This window comes from Chinchilla lanigera, unplaced genomic scaffold (assembly GCF_000276665.1).
Source record: "Chinchilla lanigera isolate Chin_1 unplaced genomic scaffold, ChiLan1.0 scaffold00045, whole genome shotgun sequence".
In the NCBI taxonomy this organism is placed as follows: Eukaryota; Metazoa; Chordata; class Mammalia; order Rodentia; family Chinchillidae; genus Chinchilla; species Chinchilla lanigera.
Genome location: NW_004955446.1, coordinates 17,406,166 through 17,429,294, shown reverse-complemented (window position 1 = coordinate 17,429,294; position 23,129 = coordinate 17,406,166). Strand labels below are relative to the sequence as shown.

The 23,129-nt window shown below is 34.7% G+C and overlaps 1 protein-coding gene across 1 annotated transcript in view; it reads right to left on the bottom strand.

The window, feature by feature from the left end:
- Positions 1-23,129, bottom strand: part of Hcn1 (hyperpolarization activated cyclic nucleotide gated potassium channel 1) — a 310,929-nt gene that overhangs the window by 28,549 nt on the left and 259,251 nt on the right. Inside the window, exon 6 of the mRNA XM_005392730.2 lies at positions 21,377-21,617. Within this exon, the coding sequence (XP_005392787.2) occupies positions 21,377-21,617 (241 nt within the window). The remainder of the gene's footprint in view (positions 1-21,376; positions 21,618-23,129) is intronic.

Sequence of the window (23,129 nt, the reverse complement as noted above, 5' to 3'; positions counted from 1 at the left end):
CCAGTTATCTAAGCCAAAACATGGTACTACTTGTAAAACCCCACTTTTTATTACTTTCCACAAAGAGCTACATTATCAATTCCATGACTCATTGTCATAGATTAGTATCTTCAACTATTACTCACTAGCTACAGAAAGAAATCTCTTTTTCTTTAAGAGACAAAGAAGGGCCTTTATGATCCAGATTCAGTTTCATCCTTCTCAAGCCTGATTAATATACCTTCAACCTACCACATCCTCCTATTTTTTTCTTAAGGACCCAAGGTGTCACCCTTCTCAGAGAACATTTGTTTAGCCTGATTACCTGATCCTTTTTAAAATTATTTAAGTTGATTGGCAAATTTTAGACACACATAATGATCACCTTCATCATAGAGGATTTATTCTTGTACACCATATATTTTTGCCTCTTCTTTTTTCTCATTCAATCCCTCTTCTCCTCCTTATTTATGAATGCTTTGTTTCGATTTTTTCTTCTTTCCTTGTTTTTCTTTTCTTTTCTCTTCTATGTATTTCCCCTCCCGTATCCCTAATTGTCCTTCCCATTTGAATATTTTCTTCGTATTTTACAATATCTATTACATGTTTTGGTCCTTATTTACACTTTTTCCTGTTCCTCACACTCAACCTATGAATGGACAAAGAAAATGTGGCTTTTTTATACAATGGGATACTTACTCAGACATAAAGAAGGATAAATTTGAGACATTTCTAGGTAAATGGATACACCTTAAAAGAAATAAATTGGACACACATGTGTAAATACATCATTGGTTCTCCAGTGTGAGAAACCTAATCTTAAATTATAATTTTTTTCATATGCTCTTAATGCTTTGAATCATGATAATATTTAAGTCTATTGACTCCTTACATGTTCACTGAAAATCATACTGATTACAAAATATAATATATGGTATATAAAGTGGGGTTCTAATAAATCTTAATGAATAATTATTAAGCATATAAGTATTAGTTAAAAGATAATCAATATTCATTTTAATTACTGATATAAATTGGCTGAAAATGACTTTTATTCCAATGGCCTTATAAGAAAAAACATTCGAAAACGAAAGCAAATGTTGAATGAGAAATAAAATACAATTTCGTACAAGTATGTACCACACTTGTATGTGGATGGCTATGTAAACACATCGTTGAAGCCCTATAAAAACTTGGAGTAGGAACAAGGGTTACAAAGACAGAGAACTGAAGGGCACTGTATTCAACACAGAGATCCAATTAGTTAAGGATACCATAGGAGAACCTAGGAAGAACACATTGACCAGCCTGCAGGTAAAAAGTACAGTTGCTGGACAAGTATGAAAAATAATTACAAAATATACAAGTGAAGGAAGGGGGTGAAAAGTTTTGTCGTATGCAACTTTTAATTTTACTAACTATGACTTTGACATGAAAACCTATGCAAAGAATTTCAGCAGAAATTGACATTCATCAGAATTATACTAGACCTTGAAAGGATAGAAAGTCTTTAAAATATAGAATCATTTGCTCAAAGAATACTTCCCTACAGTAAGCATTATCTACAAGGATATATAGATATATGCTGGCAGAGACAGGGAATGATGTAATATGTGATTATCAGTCTTCATAAGCCCTTAACCAGGACTGATGGTTAGTGCAACCACACTCACATGATCACCACCATCACCACCACCCGTACTATCACCTGTAGAGGTAACTCTCAATATCCTTGTATTCTACATCCAAGGATTCAAATAACAAAAATGAAAAATGTTTTTTTAAATTACATTTGTACTGAATGTGCAAAATCATTTTTCCTTGTCATAATTCTCCCAATGATACAATTATTTACCCTCTTTTAAAATGTATCAGGGATTATAAATAATTTTGGGATGATTTTAAGTACACAGGAGAATGTACATGGAGTATATGCAAATACTAAAATACTATACTACTTTACTTAGAAAACTAAAGCATCATCAGATACTGGTAACCATGGAAATCCTAGATCCAATTCCTCCTGGACATTGTAGGAAGATTATATATACCTACATAATCATTTATTCCTTAAATATCTCTTATAAAGTAGGTATTATTCCACCTACTATGCTATTGCACTCTAAAAAGTATTCAGTTTTACCACATATGTCCAAATAATCAGTTGGTAAAAAGAGCAGCATTTGATTCTCAGTCTTTTTGAGGTCATCCTTGTACTACCATGTAACCATGGCAGATTCTGCATTAGGCCAATTAAAATGGCTTTCATAAAGAAATGAAACATTTCAACAAGCCATTTATTTCTTAACAAGCATTTTTGACATGTCTTACAGGTAGAAGATGGCCCCTATATAAATTACTTTAAAGATGAAAATTAAAATGAACTAAAACAAAAATATATTTAGTAGATAGCAAAGTAGGAGCAAAATGATCCAAAGCCTCGCTTCAGAGACTTCGCACCCGTGCACTCAAACTCTTGTTTTAACAAGTGCAACTGTGTTTTCTAACTATGTCAATCCTTTCCCTTGGCTAATGTAGAATCAGTTTACAGAATATATCAAACTGCAGCTCTCTTGCTGAGAGGAGCTGAACACTGCTTTAATTTCCCAGCCAGAAGCTGGTATTTCATCATGAATCAGGCATATTAAATTGTTGTGCAAATGGGAAGACCACAATGTAGGCCATATGGCAGTCTCTCTTTGCAGAAGAGAGACATTCAAATCAAACTGTGAAGTCTAAGAACCATGTCACATCACAGTTATTAGTTTAGATATATAAGCAAGATGTTTCTTTATTTCTTCTAAATAGTCTTTACTTCCTATGTTACCTAAGATTCCTAGGTCCAACTGCAGTTTAAAAATATCTGTGTCAAACTTAAATCTATAAAACATAACATGACATCTGAAGAAGCTTTCATTCCATAATGGAGGGTGAAATGCTGCTTTAAAACCAGTGGTCCAAGCCCACATATAAGGTTCCTCTTCACTTTGAGTTGAACTGGAAATATTTCAGCTTAGAATGATTTTCTGCAGTGAAGAAGCAGACGTGGTTCATATCATTTCTTCTCTAAAGCAGGCCATCTGTCAAGTTATTACTCTTTTAACTTTTACTTGGCACAGTACCGCTCAGATTTTACAAATTATATCAGGAGTTATCTCATTCATCCAAGCAAAACATGCATTATGGTCTTAATAGATGTCAGGCATCATTCTAAATGTTGCCTGTGTAAGGCAAGTTCCTAATTCTCATGGAGTTCCCCTTCCAGAAAAAAAGACACTGAAAATCACAAATAAGATGATTTAAACAATAAGTGCTGTAGAAAATAAAACAAGGGAGCACACTTAGAACACAATGATTACAAGGTTGCTGATATATAGAGAGAAATTTTCACATCTATTTCAACTTCATGTTATTTGTTATTTGCTCGCTTTAACGCTTAGATTTTTCTTTAAGGATTTTCATATGATCGATTCAAATATGTAGATGTTTTTGAAGCTCAAAATTTCAGGTTAAGTGTCTCGCTGATATGTTCACAATGTTTCCCCCCCTACTGCTCTTTGATCAAATTTATTCTAAATATCTAATCATGCTGCCATTTGATTTACTGATGAGAATCGTTCCTGAAAAGGTGTACCCATTCCTTCAGCGCCACTGGTACAATCCACACACTGTGGGTCATTTTTCATTGGATTTTTACTGTTGGGTTCTACCTTCCATCTCCTTGGCTATTCTCACTGGCTCCAAGATTTTTTGAAAGCACAAGTGGGTGAATGTAGACAGCAAATGCAAGAAAGTGAACATTAAGTCCCAAATAAATTTCTAAAATGGTACCCTCTGGTCTGGAAATGAAATTTCATATTCCATAGTGCTATCTCCTTTTCTCATCTCCACCCTTCTTTATACTATTATAGACTTCACACAAGAAAGCCAGCAGGTATTAGGTTTATTCTTAGTTATTTCTGAGGTGGTATAGACTCAAACACTTTTGGGAAAATGAATGCAATGATATTCCACTTAAACACTGTTATGGAGTCTTTTTGGCAATTATCTAAAGGCATATACTGTATATTTTTTGTTTTGTATTAAATCCCATGTTTTCTGAAATAAAACCTCAAAATAGTTACTGAAAAATATCACCTAGACAAATTATCACTACTTTTGTCTTCTTTTCACAGTTTATCATGAAAAAGACTCAGCTCAAAGATGTTCCACCTGATGATGGCAGGGATATTGGGTTTTATTTTGTTCCAAAAATAATCCATGTCCTCTAGCAAAGTTGCAGGTAGAAGCTTAAATCCAGATAAAAACATGGTAATTGTGATAAACATGATTCAGAGAAGATCCATAAATCAGAAATGACCAATAACTTGTTCAGCAGAACTTTATGAATAAATTACACATTTATAAGATGCTCACCATCAGTTTGCTTATAAACTTTCTTTCTTCATTGTTTGGGGATACTCATATAAATTGAATTTCAGTTTTAAAAAACTATATAGCTAGAAGTATGCACTGTAGTTATGTAATAACTCAGGTTTTGACAACTGTAAGCTTTTAATGCATAATATTTATGTTTGAGAAAGAGGAGTTATGATGAATTTTATAATTTCCTTTTATGGTATCTCACAACAAAGTATATTCCATAATAAAAATGCCAGATGCAAAACAGTATTTTCAAAATGAATTTAGACAAGTACAGTCAATTTCCTTATTTAGCTTGCCTACAGATTTCCATTAAGATTGTTGGGAGCACATATAAGCATTTTGAAATATATGAAGTATAGATGTATCTCTGTAGCACCTTTTTGTCTTTCCACAGCTAATGATATTATTGTTCAAGGAAAACAAATATAGTAAGAATATTAATCTCTAACAGTGTACCTTGCTAAGGTTGTGTCCACACAATGCAAAGGAGGTATCAGACATCTGGATCTTTAATTTAACCACAGAAAAATGTCAAATGAGAAAATTCAGACTTCAGAATTACCAAATTATTTACTTCAAATCCCTTGTATAGATATAGCTAAAATGTCCTGGTATTACAGGTACTGAAATCAAACAGAAAATAAAACCAAAATTCTCAGAAAGTGAGAATCAACTCTTGTATAGATTATTCCCTTTCCAACTAGATTCTGAAAAGGGAATATATGAGATAAGATATAGAAGGATTATTCTCTATTCTCACTGGAAAATTGCTACCACTTTTCTGTAGTTATATGGTTTCTTCAGTATATGATCTTGTAGTAATTATAAGTTCAAACATTCTATAAACTCTCCCATCTATGTTATAATAATAGATGCACAGCAATGCATATTATGATCTAAAAATGATCTCGGAAATTAGGATTTATTATATCAATTATTGCAATCTCCTGTTTGTGAAGGAAGCATTGGGGAGTGCACTGTCATTATAAGTATCTGATAAAATGCAAGAATGTAAAAAAATGTAATTTACTTATTTGAAATCTTTTCAATAAAGGGATAGCTTTGTACTACATAAATGCATCACTGCATTGTGAAATTAATTTAATTAAGATTTCAAATGCTATTATATTTTAATTAGTATAAGTTTGAAATACATAGCGATTATATTTATCATGGCAGCTGGTACATGTATATCACACATCTTAATTACTTTTACTACAAATTTCTCTCTCTTTCCTCTTCTATGCCTCCATCTGTGCGTCCTTGTTGCTCATTTGAAATCCTTATCTGTACTGTAATTTTCTCTTTAAACTATTTATACTTTGGGTTTCTCATGTAAGAGAAGCCATGCGACATTTATGCCTGAGTGTCCCATTTAACTTAACGATATGGTCTCAAAGTTTATCCAAATGATTCAGATTTGTCTTTCTTTATATATAATGAAAAGTGTAAATGAGGAGAGGGAAGATAAAAGGCTATGAAAAGGAGGGAGAGAGAAGAAAAACTTTAGATGGGAAAAAAGTAAAAATGACAGCAACAAAGAGAAATAAATAAGAAATAAAAAAAGAAAAAAGTAACAGTTAAAAAAAAATGCAGGTGTAAAAGCACAAGACTAAAGCATCCTGACAGTTCCATTTACATAGCACTTTGAGCTCAACGGCAGGTCTCTGATCTGGGCTTCCACAGCATTCCTGGCCCTGTGGCTTGCTTAATTGCCTGTCTGCGAGAAAGGAAGAATGCCAATCGATCCAACTGTCTTTCCAGGCCAGACTTCTGGCTGCAAGTAGTACTTTGCCATCATGGAAAACTGCAGACCTTTGTCTCTGAACACCTCCCTTAATTTGGGGAGGGGAACATGTGGTGTAATTGGCCCTGCACCAGGTTTTATTTACATCAGTTTTCACCAGGGACTCTCACTCCTGTTCATTTTACTGCAGAGCAAATCCCATGGTCGTGTCCGAGTTTTCCCTTCACAAACTTTATACCTATTGCATCCTTAGATGCCCTCCGACCCAGGTACCACTCTCTGTTCTCCTAGTTTCTGCTTGTTTGTCTGCAGAGCGTCACTTCTAACCCACAAACGTGGAGCAGTCAGTGGCTTCCCTGCCTTCAGCAGTTCTTGGCAGGGGGTGTTGGAGGCTTTCCATGGACACCTCTTAGCTGGCCTGAGCAGATGTAGCAACAGTACAGTACTCCTGGTTATAGGGAAGAAATACTTATTTCTGGGTTGTTCTACCCTCTTCTTTTCCCTAGAGTCCTACTGCTACCAGGTGCTGCTTGCTCGCACAGCCCCTAAGATGCAGTCCTATCAATGTTCAGGCTCAGGTCTTTTGTCAGGGAGGTATAATTGTTTTTAAATTCCCAAGTGTCCACTAGTGTTGTCTTATGCAATGCACTCTTTCAGTTTTTCTGTAGACCTGGTTAGCAACTACTTCAGTAGCAATAATCCTCTTCCAGGTGGGGATGGTAGAGGGATTATTAGCTTAGTCTTTCAGACAGGCCTCGGCTGAAGTACTGGCCCCCTCCCTCAGGTGGCCTCATCATCTCCCAAGATGATGATGCAGGAGGGGTCTAGCTTCCTTACTTTCCTGTATCTGGCTTTCTCTCTAGTTCTTGGCTCAAGGTACCTAATTTTCTCCAATGCATGATTCAGAGTCTAGGTTCATTCCTGCTGCCACCTAGGTGGCCAAGATGATCTCTCTCAAATGCTATTTCATTGAAATGTCTACTGAGTGTTAGTCTCCAATTACCTTTTTCATTCATATCCAAAACTATTAATGCCTTGGTTATCAATGACTTGCTTGGATCAAAAATATTTAAACATCACTTGAACCCTCTCTTTATTTGATACACAAATACATATCTCAGCAAAGGGAACTATTCATTACATGGCATTAAAATATTGATGAGTTGTTCATCCGTTTCTCTTGTAATACATGGTATGCAGCACAAAGGTACATTTAAAAATAAATCAGACATACGAACTTAAATACCATGCAGTGTCTTTTATATGAGAAACTCAAAGAATTAAAGAGCAAAATGAAAGATATATAATAGGAAGAAAGAAAATAGGTCTTTCTCAAAGGGGAAGGGATTAAAAGGTGGTGGAGGGGAGGGGATGGAAAAAAGGGACTAAGATGTGCTCTGTCCATGTACCAGCACCACACAAGGAATGTAAACATTATGGACTGCAAACATGTCCAGAGAAAGAAAAGCGATCAAGAGATGGATGGAGGGGGTAGGGAGGGAAGGGAAAGGGGATGAGAAAAGTAATTAAGATGTGTTCTATACATGAACCAACTCTCCATGAGGAATGTAAACATTATGTATTACAAACATGTACTAATAAAAAATGAAAAAGTAAAGCATTCTAAATTTGCTACGGGTATGCAAACATTCCCATAAGTTTATCATGTTCTGCAGAATATGTGATGGAATGTAATTTAAAATGACTAAACTTTTTCCCCTTCATTATCTTGTGGTTAACTCTGCCGACAGGTAATTTCACTCTTCTTGCCAATAAATTCAGCCATGGGGAACTGTCAGCATGTATAATAGGTGGGCCAAAACACTCACACTTTTTGAAGCACGCTTAGAATTAACAAATTGAGATGTTTTAGCAATAGGAGTGGATGTGTGCATACATGTGTACACCTGTGTGTGCATCTGATAAGTTCCACAGTTCCATCTAAGTGGAAAAAGATTAGTTTTTGATGTTCTATAGCATAAAATATCACTGCTAATAACTTAAAAGATAATGCATTTGTGACTGTAACAACAGTGGTCTATGAATGATAACCATAGCTCTTGTACTTCCAATCTTTAAACTCATATATGTTTCAGGCTTTTCATTTGTGCAAGATGATTAGAGAATAAATGAGATCCCTCTTTATCCTCCATGGGCAAAATTTTTCCGAAATATTTCAAAAAATATGTATCTGTTTTGCTATCTTCTTTGTAATGTATCAGGAAATTTGAAACTGAAAAATCATAAATCATACATTTGTGTAGTCTTTAAAATTTATTTAACTGAATCATAATGTAAAAACATACAAGTTGTACATATTAATGGGTTACCATACAAAATTTTGATATCTGTATATATTTTGTAATGTTTATATCAATCTGAATATATCTCTCCTTTCACATTTATTATACATGTAAAGTGAAAACATTCAAGGTCCAGTCTTCTAGTGGAGTTATTTATTTGTGAAAGTAGTTACTGCAATGCCTCCCACATAATTCAATAATTATTCTGAGAAGGTGGATTTTGTGGAATCCTAGAGTATTATTCTTGTGTGTGTAGATGTTTCTGTGTGTATACATGCCTGAGTATAGTGAGGTAGTCTTCAGTGTTAAATGTAACTTTAATTAAGATTTAAAAATTAATTATTCTATCATTACTTCCCCACCATCAACTATCCACATGCTGAGTGAATTTCATGCTGTTGGATGAAGACTAACACAGAATTAAGAGACTCTATGGGTTGACAATTATATTCTCAAGTATTTGCTTCCTTGACATGAGCGCTGAATCAGCAACTCCTTGGTAATTAATGTCTTTTACATATGTCTCACTTATACCATGCCAGCACTTTGCATAAGTTATTGACCAACACACAGCCCAGACTATGTGCAAGGTCATTTCTTAAGCATTTTACATATATTAAATCATTTAATCCTTCAAATAAAACTTATGGGATAACAATTACTACTATCCTGCATTTACAGATATGAAAACAGGACCTTGGAGAAGAGCTACAACTTTCCCAACACCCAACAGCATCTCTCAGGGTCCCTAATCAATATCCTCCTGTCTCTCAGTACGTTTCTAAAAGCTTCATTGCTCTGCTCCTGGAATTTTGTACATTTGTTTACTGACCATTAAAAAAAAAAGCACAGTTATGTTTTAGTTACCAGAGTATAAACGACCTCAAATACCACCTGCCTCCATTTCTTTTTAAAATTCCAAATGGTTGGCTTGGAAAACATCCTCTGATAAAACTGCAAGCAAGATGCAGCCTTTCTTCAAAAATACTGAGGACTCTAGAGGAGGCAAGAAGTCATTTTACATGCTCACAAAGCTACTAAAATGAAACAAAACCTGGAAAAGCAAATACATCTCTTCCCAAGAGCCCCATTCCAACAGATTTGTTGCAGTGGAAGAGAGGGTGGTTATCTGAACAATCTCATTTTATAGATGATCATCCCAAGTCTTTGGATATTAAACCAATTGCCTAGAGATAGGCAGTGGGGTCCTAACCACAGCAACGGACCTAGATCCTGCTCTGTGGATGCCGAGTGCACTGCCACATCACGCTGTTACCTAATCTTTTTATAGTTTTGCTCCTAAAGATAGAGTTTGATAATTTAGTTTGCAATAAAATGAAACAGAAACAATCTAGCAATAAAATATGCTTACACTATTACCTTTTAAACAGCATGCAGTGCACATTCAGCAAGGGCAGCTACTGTGACAGTTGTGTGATTTGAGCTATTTGAGTCTTCAGAAGTAAAGAAAGGGTCTACAGTGAGAAGTGAAACCTGGACCAAGAGTAAAAAGCCTTTACTATTATCACTAGCAGAAGGCCACAAGGAAAGGCAGGCCATAAGGAAAAGGAGCAAGCTACAGACTGAGTTGAAATGAGGACACAGTGAGAAACCAGCCATCTGTCCACCAGCATTGGAGCAAATAAAATAGCTGCAGGACACCATTACCTTCCAAATGAACCTATTCTCACAGTGGAGTCCAAGGGTCAGTGCTTTCCTCATCAACTGCGTTTGATGGAGAACTCAGCAACTGAGATCTGGAGAATATGCTAAATTCAGGTACCAGACCATGATAGAAAGCCTAGCGTCTTACATGTGTACATTTGATAACTATCCTTCAGCATAAAAATGAGACTTGGAAAAAATTAAAGAATTTTAAATTTCTTCCAAATGAATATTCACTTCTGTAAAAGGTAACAATGATTGTTTCCATAGAAAGATGGTCTGTACTGCACTGTCTTATGTTATTTCTACAGAAATAAAATATAAAATGAAAACATGAAAGGAGGGCAAGAGTGTATTAAAAATAAAAGTTCAAACATGAGTTCTTTCTGTTTAATTCCTGTACTCCACTGAAGCTTGGCTTCTCAGAGATGTGCTTCTTCATTTCTCTGTTAGGCCCAGAAATACAATAAAGTAGGATAATGGTCCTTAAAGAAATGTCACAACAGAATAATAGTTCGCACAACTTCATCCACAGAACTGAAGTACTAATGTTAGCTCATTACTCACACTGCACTGTGGCAGAGGGTGAACAGATTAGCCAAAGTAGGGCAAGAAGGTCTGAGTCAGCAAGCTGTACTGGGACTCTCAAAGCTACTTGTAAGGATGGAGAGGGAGCAAAGTAACAGGAGTAGAAAAGAAGGAATCGAAGAAGAATCTTGGTACTTTATTTTGCACTGCCTTAGTTCTGGCTACTATAACAAATTAGCATAGGCTGAGTGGCTTATATACAAAGAAGTATGTTCTTCTTGGGAGGGAAAAAGGTCAAGATCATGGTGCCAGCATGGTCAGGTTCTGGTACACGTTGTAGACTGCTCAATTCTTTGTATTTTCATCTATTGAAAAAAGAGCTAGCAAGTTCTTTTTGTATAAAGGGATCAATCCCACTCACGAGTGGTCCACTCTCATGACTTAATTATCTTCCAAAGGCCCTGCTTCCAAATATCATCCCATTAGGATTTAGGAGTTCAGCATACAAATTGAGGGGGAAAGATCAACATTCAATCCATAGTAAGGGCCAAGTAGTGAATTACCAGAATGCTAAGTATAATTATTTGGTTTATATTTATGACTTCTGGCAATAACTTTCAGAAGCAACAAAGAGGAGATACTTTATTGTTTGAAAAATTGAAACATACAAGTAGACATCATTTATGAAAAGTTTGATAATTGGCTTAATGATATAAAATATTATTTCATTAAAATGGCTTCAAAATTAGATTGGATACCACAACTATTTATTTAGTAAATATGAGGTATTAGCACTGTGTTAAAAGTAAGGGTACAAACAAACAAATCTAGGAACCAGTCTTCAGTAACTTTGTGTTTTAAACTTATGGACTCCTAGTTTCCAAACGACCTTTCTATAAATGCTGCAAATAAATCACAAAGAAAGAAATGGAACTAGAGAGAAAAAAGAGAAAGAGTATAAACAGTACATCAAAGCAAAAGCAATATCTCAAAGTATATCCTGATTTTTGTTTAAGAAAGACTTTGATGAAATACAGATAATTCTTATCACTGTTAAGAATTGTGTCCATTAACACAGTGGCACATGTGCCCCACCCAACATGTTGCCCTCAGACATTTTTATTTTCTCATGAACAACAATCTTTTCTATTTTAATGCCTAACTTGCATTTATTTTCATGAACATATTCTACATTTCATTGTCACCCATAGCGTATCAAACCTCCAAACACTCAGATGACTGCTTCTTCTATTTCCTGCTCACTCTACTTTCATCCTTCAACAGATTTTCTGCTGCATTATCACTTCTTATTCACTGCTCACCACATTCCCATCTACACCATGTTACAGTTCTTACTGCATCACTAAGATAACCACTTTATAAATAGCGTCGTGCCCCACAAATGTCCACCAGTTCTGTTTTCTGGACCCTACTTGGACTTCATAATTCATTGTGCTGCGATATTGGGATCACTTTGTTACTGAAACGCAGCACCTCTGTGCCCACTTGAAAAACTTTGTTTTGTTAATGCCCATGCTATAATGATTTGTATTATACGTCTCGATACAGGGCTAGCTGTCTCTTTTCATTAAGGCTTATGCCCAACTCTTCTTTCATTAACTTGCTTGTTTTTCATTTGAAATTACTTCCTACATCCACTTTTAAATATTTATTGTGTTTCTCTTCATTGGTATGCAATATTCATAATGTTAGTGCCATATGACAAGCATTTTGAATATGGCCTAAAACAGTATTTTTAGTCCTTATTTGCAAAGGCAGAAAGGAAAGAAAAAGGAAAGGAATATGATACGTTTGCTTCATTTCTGAGATAAATTAACTCTTAGAGATTGCTAGGATTAGAACATGTCCTCTAAAAACTAGTCTTCTAGAAACTTAATGTCAGAGCCAGGCTTAGAAACGTGATCCCCAGTACATGAGGAAGGGGGCCTCATAGGAGGTGATTCCATCACAGAAGCTCTGCCTTTGTGAATTGGTTCATGTCTCTCTCATGAGAAGAGCTAATTGTTACAAGATTGGGTGTATAAGGAAAATAAGTTCCGTCCTCTCTTGCTCTTCTATGTCTCTCTCCTAAACATATCGCCACCTTCTGCTATGGGATAGCAAAGCAAAAAGGCTCTACACCTTGATGTTGAACTTGTCAGTATTCAGAAGTGTGAAAAAGCTAATTTCTATTAATTGTAAATTAACTAGTTTGTTGTTATAGCAACACAAAACGGATTACACCAGGGGTATTTGGAGCTTAATGTGAAATAATAAACGTTTGAAAGATTGGAAAATGTCTAAGATAAGAAAAAACTAGAAAAAAAAGATGAGCAGAAGAAAAGTTGTTACTTGCCCAAGGCCACATACCTAGATGTTAGAGCCTAGATGCACACTGAGGGGGTCTGTACCTTATTTATTTATTTATTTATTTATTTATTTATTTATTTATTGAGGGGTTTTTTGAGACAAGGTCTCACTACATAGTTAAGACTGTCCTTGAGCTAACTTTGCAGCCCAGGCTGGCTTCACACTCATGGCAATCCTCCTGCCTCAGCATCCCAAGTGCTGGGATTACAGGTGTACACCACTGCATCCAGCTTTTTAAATTTTTTATATTAATATTTATTGATTGATTGTTTGGCTGGCAGTCTGTATCTGAACTAAACATAAAATATTAGTTTAGAAACTAGAATTAAACATAAGCACTGAGATATTCAAAGTGAAAGAAATAATGCTAATGTGTGTGCTTCCCATACGTGGTATTTCATGAACTCCTGCACAGCCAGTGCTGTGACAGCGCCATGAGCATTGCACCTGCTAGACAAGAGCTCTGCTCCTGAGCTTCCTCCCATATCTCGAACCTGTAATATGTGAAAGTAACCTTCTGAAGCAGAGATTGGTAGGTTATGCCTGGTGGGGTAAGTGTGGCCCACTGCATGCTTTTACAGATTGCTAAAATTAAAAACCAAGTGTTATTCAAACATTAAAAAAGAGCAGAAAAAAATCCCAATTACTTAGTCTAGATAAAAATTTTCTTGCAAATCTTCTTTATTATTACAACAAATGACACCTATTTTGTCCAATGTGATAAGTACTACACTTAAATGGCTATTAATATTTAGTGAAATAATTATATTGAAACAAACATCCAAATAACTACCCAAATCCTCAGTCGCACCAGCCACATGTCCAGTGCTCACTTGCTCCATATGGTTAGTGATTACTTTATTGAGTAGTGTTGAATATAGAACATTTCTATAACCATAGGAAATTCTTGTTAGAATTGCTCTAGATTCTGGAACTATTTTATTTACTAATATAAAGAGATCAATTCAAAATTAGAAAATAATTTGAAAGTCAACTCTGAATTTCTTAGAAATAGATAATATTTTATATTTCACTGTTTATTTGTATACTCTCTTCATCTTCACTGATTTTCCTTCTTGAGATAACAACAGTTTTATACAAGAAATGTCAAATTGAGTGGGATACTGACCACTTTTTATATTTTCTGGCTGGAAAGGAAGAAGAGAAGATAAGGAGTGGAGACTAGGGAAAATACATCACTTTACCCACCTAGCTGTCTATTAATCTAGTCATTGTATAAGTTCTAACTGTGTACCTTACCCATATGAAGCCTATATCAACTATCCTGTAGCCTCCTCGAAGCTAGAAAAGACTTAGCTCTCATAAGCAGCATCTGAAATAATCAGGGACACTTTCTCTTCTGATTGCACTGTTTAATATCACCATATCAGAAGAACTTGTGGGTCAGGTGTACTGAATGAAAGTTAAGAGACTGCGTCAATTAGAACCCTTTGGTATGGAAAGTCAAGCACTACAAAGAGGTGAAAGAGTACCAGTAATTAAAAATATGTTCTATTAGCAAAACAAAAGCTTTTCTTTAAATAACGAAGTATTGACACAAAGCTATCATAGTAAAATTTGAATGAAAAGCCTCTTAACCATTCTACCTATTCAGAGGTTGAAGTATGAACAATGTGACATAAAAGCGTCATTTTAAAGAGATGTTAAGACTCGGCATACATTCGAACCTTAAATCCTAGAGGATAATCAAACTCCATCCAGGATGTAGTGGAACCACAACAGGAATATACCTGAAGTTCAAATTCACAGCTGAATTTGAAACCTGGCTTTGTCCTTTGTTTATCTACTGTGAACCCTGTGTGTCTCACCTATAAAGGCAATTTGAGGACTATAAAATTTCCATTTTAGAGGATTTAAGGAGTCTGTGAATTCCTTTCTCAAACACCTAGGCTGTCACTCAGCGTCCCAGCATTCAGTGTCTCACTACCCATTTGCCCTCAGCCATGAAGACAGATTTGAAAGGTGCTTTGCCTTGATTCACCATCACTCTCCGTAGGGAGCCTGAGACTCTCAGGTGACCATGTGCCTGGACTCTAATCTCTAAATGGCTCTAGGAGGCAGGGGATCCTTCTTAATGCTCTCCTCTGCTTTCATTTTCCCGAAACCTTATCCCCATATCACATGGTTTAAAGTTTTCAGCATTTTCTGGGTTGTGTTATAAAATTATCTTTTCTAAAATGTAGTCTTTCACTAAAAGGTCAATTCCATAATTGTGGGAAGCTTTACTTTCTTGCTCACTGATGTATTTTCAAGGACTATTAATGTACCTAATATACATTAAACACTTTCCTAGATCATTACTTGGGACTCCATTGAGAACACTGAATGAGGTAATGCATGGATTACTCCTAAACAAATAAAACTTCTTTGGATTAAAGATTATTGATCTAGAAACCTACTTATCAAAGAAAGAAATTAAGTCAGGCACAGAATATAACTCCTGAGTTTGTTGTTTCTTTGAACAAATCTCCATATATATTTTGTTCTCCATTTAGTAGGCATTTAGTGTTCTAAGTATTAATTAAGTTCATTTTGTCAGACCTTTTCCAGACCTTTCCACAGAGATGAAGAAATATTCCCTAGTCGGTACTTGGCTGTTCTAATTAGCAACAGTATGATCATTTCATGCTCAACTCATGCAAATATAAGATTAGCATGACATAAAAGTTGACTCAGCCATGTACTGTGCTAGGAGTTCGAGGCCAGCCTGGGCCACATAGTGAGTTCAAGGGCAGCTGAACTACATAGTGAGACCCTGACTAGAAAAGCTGATCCTATCAATTAGAAAGTTCATATGAGAAAATGGAAATAGGTAGGAATTGTAAATCCTAACATGTTAAATAATTACTCGTTTTTCAGATACTAACTGCTTTACATTACTTTCTTTCACGCGTAAATCAAACAAATACCAGGCACATATGTAAGAGAATTGGAAATCATGCAGACAAGTTTTTCCACAAACTGTCTGAGAAAGCTGTGCTTCCAAAGACTTGCAGTTTGCTAATAGCTACCTCACGGCACCATGGCCTCATATGACTGAGGCAAAAAAGCACTGAATCCAAATATAATATTTTACAGGAAATTGTACTGAAGGAGCTGAGTTGAATAAGTAGAAGAAGCATGATATATATTCTTGTCAAGATTTAGAGCTATAAAACATGGTTTAGCAAGTATAAAATAACAGGAATGGTACAAGGTAAATTCTCAGGCCACAAAAGAAGTAAGCTAAAAATTGAGAATAGCAAGATAGCTGGAAAGTTCCCAAATCTTTAAAATATATTAAATAGAATATGAATCAAGAAAGAAGTCATAGCAAGTATTCAAAATTATTTTAAACTAACATTAAAATATGTCACTTAATTTGGGAAAGATGATTAAATCAGTGCTTGGGTAGAAATTTATTGTATAGCACTAAATACATATATTAGAATGAAAGAAGAGTATAAAACCAATAATTTAAACTTCCACAATAACAAAATAGAATCAGAAGAGCAAGTTGAACCCAAAGTCATAATAAAGGTGAGAGAAAATTTGTAATCACAATCAATAAAATTGAAACTAGAAACCAATAAAGGAAATGAATGACATATTTGACTGTACATTTTTTTAAAAAAAATACTGTAGGCAGACTACAGCAATTCTAGGACAGCACAAATTTCACACAATGGGAAATGGGTAAGTTAAAAAAAATTAACTTTGTTTCTATGGAATAAAGAATTTGAGTCAATAACCTATTGACCTTGCAAAAACTGAATCACCAGTTCTCAGTGTTCTTACTAGCTTACCAAATATTTGAAGAAGCAATGATATAGATTCTGCACAACCTATTTTGAAAATACAACAGTGGGAGAACATCCCAATACATTCTAAAAAGTGAGAATTACCTAACACAAAGGAATCAACAAATATATTACAGGGATGAAAAAAGTATAGAGCAGTACCATGAAGAAAGACACAAAAGTTGTAACCAAAATATAGCAAATCAAATACAAAATTTTTAGATATTTTAATTCATTGTAATATTTCAGACATGCAAATCTGGCTCAACATTCAAATTCAAACTCAGTAAATGTAACCTACCATATTAAGCTAAAGAAGAGGACAGAGAAAAAAGAATGTAGGAAATGACAAAAAAACACAATATTTAATATTCACACAAGATTATTCAAAAATTCTCAGAAAAGAAGTAGAAGAGAAGTTATCACTATGATTAAGAACATAAAGCAATCCCCTTTATGTAGCATCATAATAGAATTAACAAAGGGATTAACAAGAATTAATTCACAAAAGAATAAATGTTCTATAACTAATAAGGGATTACATAGCGAGGTCTTTGGATAAGAGAGGCTAATACACAAAACTCAATTTCCTATAAAGCAGGAGTTAATGACTGAAATTTGAAACTCTTTAAATCTCTGACATAGTACTACATACTGTGTGATCCAGTTACATGACATTTCTGAAAAAGGTAAACTTAAAGCAGATCAGTAATTGTTATGGACTTTGGGAGAGGAGACACATTTATAAGTGACATAACAGTATTATTTTTAGGATGATGAAAATGTTCTGTATGATATTGAAATGAGGGACACAAGACAGGAAGCATCTGCTAAAATCTTTGTACTGTATTACAGTATAAAGAGTAAGCTTTATGGCATGTGAATTTAAAAGTAATTTATGAGGTCAGATGATCACAGGATGAAATGCACACAAGATTATAAACACATTGAAACTGTATGAACATTTTCCCTGAAGGGACTGGGATAATAAGATCCTGACTTTAGTACCTTTGGAAATCACTGGAGTCTACAGAATCAAGGCAAACTAACTCATAAGGCTTCTGCTCTGCCTAAAGAAGCAGTTTCCCAGGGAGTCAAAGGAGAACAACTTTAAACAACTGTCCATGTACACTAGAACTGCTCAACAAAGTACACAACTGGCAGTGAGCACTTACTATCTTACTGTCAAGTGAGCAGTCACAAATAAGCAATAGGAGGAGCTTAGAATATTTCATATGTTAATGGGATAAAGTGAGCGAAGTATGAACTCATATTTAGTTTCATATACATATGGCTGCATATGGGGAGAAATGTGTGTGTGTACACATGATAGTATGTTGTGTGCGTGTGTCAACATCCTTTGTTTGGTCAGTTGAGAGAGCCTAGACATAATAACAACCCAGTAATAATAAACATGTTTAGTGTCCAGATCTTGACTTCAAATACAGTTATTCAATCATAGAATCAAATAATCATTGGAAAAATCATTATTCTAAACTATGTTAAAAAACTCCAAGATGAATAGAAAGAACACATAATGGACAAAATAAAGTTTCTGTTCAAAATAATCTTATATAATACTCAGTCTTTAAGGAAATGATAAAATATTCCCCACTGTTTACTCATGGACTACTTGTAGTTATTATTTTCCAAAGAGTTGATCACAGAATAAGAGGGGAATGAAAAGTGACTTTACAGTAGAGAAGCCTGACAAATCCTACCTAAAGTTGAGTGATCAAGATTGATAGCAATAGTGATAAAATATATAGATACTATACCTTGATGATATGATGAGAATGATACTTCACCTAAGAGATTTTCCTCTCAAAAACATTAATCTGATCAGAAAAAATGAGTCAGAGAAGTCCCCGGGAACAAAACTTTTTACAGGTTCTCTTGGGAGTACTCATCAAAACTGACAACTTCATCATAAAACAAGAGAAGTCTAAGAAACTTTATCAAGAGCAGCCTAAGACATCATTACACAGTAATATGGTATTATAGGTGAGATCATAAACAAAAAATTATTGGTTATAAAAAGAAAAATCTGAATATAATACACATTTTATTAAATATTTGAATAATGTATCAATATTGATTCATTTACTTTGACACATATAACACACGTTTACATAGAAATTCTGTTTAATCTTTGCAGTAATTTCAAAACTATAAAACTATTCTATAATGAAAAGAAAATAAGTTAAGAGTAAAAAAAGTATGTAACAATATAGTCATATAATTTGGAATCATTTTTTCATAACACTTAGATCTTTTCACTCAGTTACATTAAAGTCTAAAGTATGATTTTTGCAGCTATCAGATTTTTAAAGTTTCCCATGAGATTATAATATCCAATGTTATAAATAATCAGATTAACTGAGTGATTACTCATAAGTAGAAAACCTAAAGTAGAAAAATTAGTAGTTTAATAATCAAAGAGGTCCAGCAATGAGACATAGGTGATTCCAGTAAAACTCCAAATAATTGGTCATATCTACATTGCTTAAACTTCCATAAAGTTCTTTGTTTTTAAATTTTATTTCTGTAGAAGGTTAGAAAAACCTAATATGCAAAAGTGATCCCAGGGATAACAAAAACAGCTACATAACAACAAAATTACAGTGAATTTTAATTCATAGATAGATATATAAAATTGTTAAAGAAATAATACAACCAGAAAAATAGTTTTTATCTTAGAAGTGCTCTTATGGCTCCACACATCATTCACTGATCCTTTAACTTTACTAAGAGTTTAACCTACATATACCAAGAGAAACACATATTCCAGCCTTTGCACAAAACCTTAGTCATGTTGCCAAGTATAACTGGAAAGTAATTAAGAGTTCCTTTGAATTCATGAAACATATGTCAACCTCATAAAGCCATTCTTAATGCATAATAACACTTTGAAAATTCTTTCCTAAACTTTTCTTCAACATATGCATCACATATCCCAAAATTGCTTCAGAGATGTTTTCCCCAACAACTTGTTCCCAAACCTGTTCTGCACATGTATACTTTTATTTCTTACCTCATCGGATTTTAATTACTTCCTTTCTATTTTTTCCTTACTCAAACAAGTTCTGTGCTCTCTAAAGTAGAATCAGATTCTTGGATTTTTCTAATCTTTTTTCTTAGCACTATCTGAACAAAAGGACTGAAAAAGTAACATAAAATCATTCTGATAAGAAGGAACAGTGGGAAGGAAAAGAAAATTAACCATTTCAAAACTGTCTTTAATGGGTGAACAAAAAGTCAAAGAATTTAATTAGTCTTAGCTAATGTGCTTTCCTGAAGCACAATAGATTAATGGTTAATCACCATACGGTCATATTGATACATTCAAAAAAGTATTTAATAAAATTCAAAATCTGAAGTGTAACTAGGGAAAATTTCTAAAATTTGACATTTCACTGAGAAAAATATTAAGAACCTGAGAGAAATTTTTGTATGTACATAACAACCATTGATTTTATCACAGCAACAGTTTAGGGAAAGTTCCAAGTTTTCAGATCTCTCACAAGGTAAGCTGCCATCTAACTAGAAGCAGCACTTCTCATCTATGATGGTTACTCTTGATTGTCAACTGCATTGATCAACTCCTTGAAACTTAAAATACAGTGCTAGGTGTGCTTGAGGGTATTTCCAAAGGCAACTGGATGATGAGTGCTCTAAATTCATCAGTGGATTAATCCACTGAATGGATCATAATTTGAAGGAGACGGCAAAGTAAACTTAGGAGCCAGTGGGTGCCAGTTGAACAAAGTGGGTCACCGGGGTGTGACCTTGAGAACTATATCTGATCTCCAGTTACTCCCTGTGAGCCCTTTCTTCCTCTGTTTTTCAGAGATGATGTGGTGAGCAGCTGCACTCCACCATGCCCTTGGACCATGCCCTTACCTCAGATCCAAAGAGATGGAACTAAGTGATCCAGGACTGAACTCTGAAACTGTGAAGCAAAATAAAAGTTTCCTGATGTAAGATAAGTGACCATCCCTACTGAGGACTGGCAGTGATCCTCTAACTAAATGCTGGCCAGTGATTATGTGAAGAGCAGTGATATCGGCAACTTTTGGGTATGCAACAAAAGATGGCTAGCTTTTCTTCTTTTCTCTGCACCATTCTGTAAGCAACACCAAAATATGGTAGAAAAGAATCAGTTTCCCTCATGTAGATAAGAAAAAGAAATAAAAAGAAAGAAACTTCTAGTGGATGTCACATAATAAATAAATGGATTGGATCCTTAAAATTATTGCAGAGAAAGTCATACAAACCTATGGGGATTTTATCTAAAATATACTTTTCTTTAGTTTAAACCGTGATCATTTGGTTCTAGTTAAAGAAGTTGAAACAGTGTCATAACCAACAGAGGATCCACCTGCCCTGAAATTAGGATCATGAACTATGAAAACATTACAGACATCTATGTTAGAATTCGAACTCAAATTCAAATTGAAAGTCAGCAAATCAACACTGTGATATCTCCAAATTGTGAAGAAGACATATGTAACAGGCAATTTAGACTTCAAATTAGTTGCACTTAACATTTTGCTCACCTCCAAAGTAAGAGCCATCTGTCAGCTTCATTTCTTTACTGGACTTTGTGATGACACCGGCAACGCCGTGCTGGATGAAATACATTTTTTTCCCCACGGCTCCTTCTCGTATGATGTAGTCTCCAGGTTGAAATACCTCAAACCTCAATTTGCTCAGCATGGCTGTCACAAAATTAGGATCCGCGTTAGCAAAAAGAGGCATTGTAGCCACCAGTTTTCGACAGTTGAAGTTGACGATCTCCTAGTGAGGATGAGAGTAAACAAACGTTAAGAGAGATATTCAACGTATCTGCAGGAAAAGTACTGAAACTTAAAAACATATACAACATAGCATTGCAATTTTAATTCAGAATCAAAAATACACAAGTTTTAAAAATTCATGTATGTCATTGAAGTCAAGGATTGTGGTTGTGTGCTTGTACTGTAATGTTTTCCTAGCACCTAGTGCAGTAGATAGAGCAAAATATTAAATATTCAATAAATATTAACTATATAAAGTTTCAATTATTAAAACTTCCCATTTGTTTATTCTTTACATGAAATTAGACCTTCCCAAATATGAAATATTGGTCTTCTTTTTATCTTTTACCTACAAAGAAGGAAGACACATCACTTCCTGATAGCTGTAACATGAGTGTGTCTCTGTACCACTGTGTTGAACAATCTAGCTGGAAGCTGGAATAAGGGTCTAGGACCCAGACAACAGTTTTTATTAATGTCATTCACATTAGAGTGAAAACAATGGACAGTGACTGAAAAGCTTACTCTAAAGAAACTAATCTAAAATTATAAATTCAAACTGTGTCAGAGGTGGATTGGGAAATCCCCTCGTTCCAAAGCCTCTTGTTTCCGAGGGAAGTCTTAGATTGGAGGACTTATTTGATTTCTAAGGTTAGGCTGATTGTAAATTAAAAGCTCTGCATATTTATTTCATTCTGTAGATTCTGGCCCAGATGACACACACTGTTATCTTCCTGGACTAAAATAAATATATGGGAAAAACATTTTTAATCTTGCAAATTAGACATATGTCAATGGAATAGACAATGAAAATCTAAGTTTTACCACAATGCCATTTCTAAGAAAATCCTTTACCAAAGAACTCCAACGAAAAATAGTTGCGATGAATTTGTGCTCCTGATTAAAAAGTACAGCAACTGAAATCATCTCTGCCAACTTGGAAGGGAGCCAAATGAAATACAGTTATTAACAGAGTCTGAGTGCTGGAGGGTGGGGAGAGAGCTGATAGGGAGGAGACAAAATAAGAATGAAGCTGTGTTATATACATGTACCAACTCCACACTATGTCATTATTATGTACTGCAACCATGTACTAATAAGAATAGAAATTTTTCAAAATTCTATGATGTCAAGACTGAAAAATGTGTCCATGATCTTCCTGCATAAAATGATCTGATATCGTCCTGGGATAGGCAAAAAATTCTAGCTGATGCATAAAAAGTGGCAAATATATTTATTTAGTAGATAACTGCTCTATCATAAAAGAGGACAAAATCTTGCCTTTTCTGACAATACAGAGGAAAGCAGAGATCATTGATAATTAAAGTAAGTCAGGCACAGGAAAATCAAGTACTGCACAATCACACTGGTACATGGAATCTAAACAAGTTGATCGTGTAGAAGTAGAATGGTGGCTATCAGAGACCAGGGAAAGTAGGTGGGGGGGAGGAGAGATTCAAAGAGATTGATCCTGATACTGAACTAGGGTTAGAGAGGAGTACAAAGTCCTGGT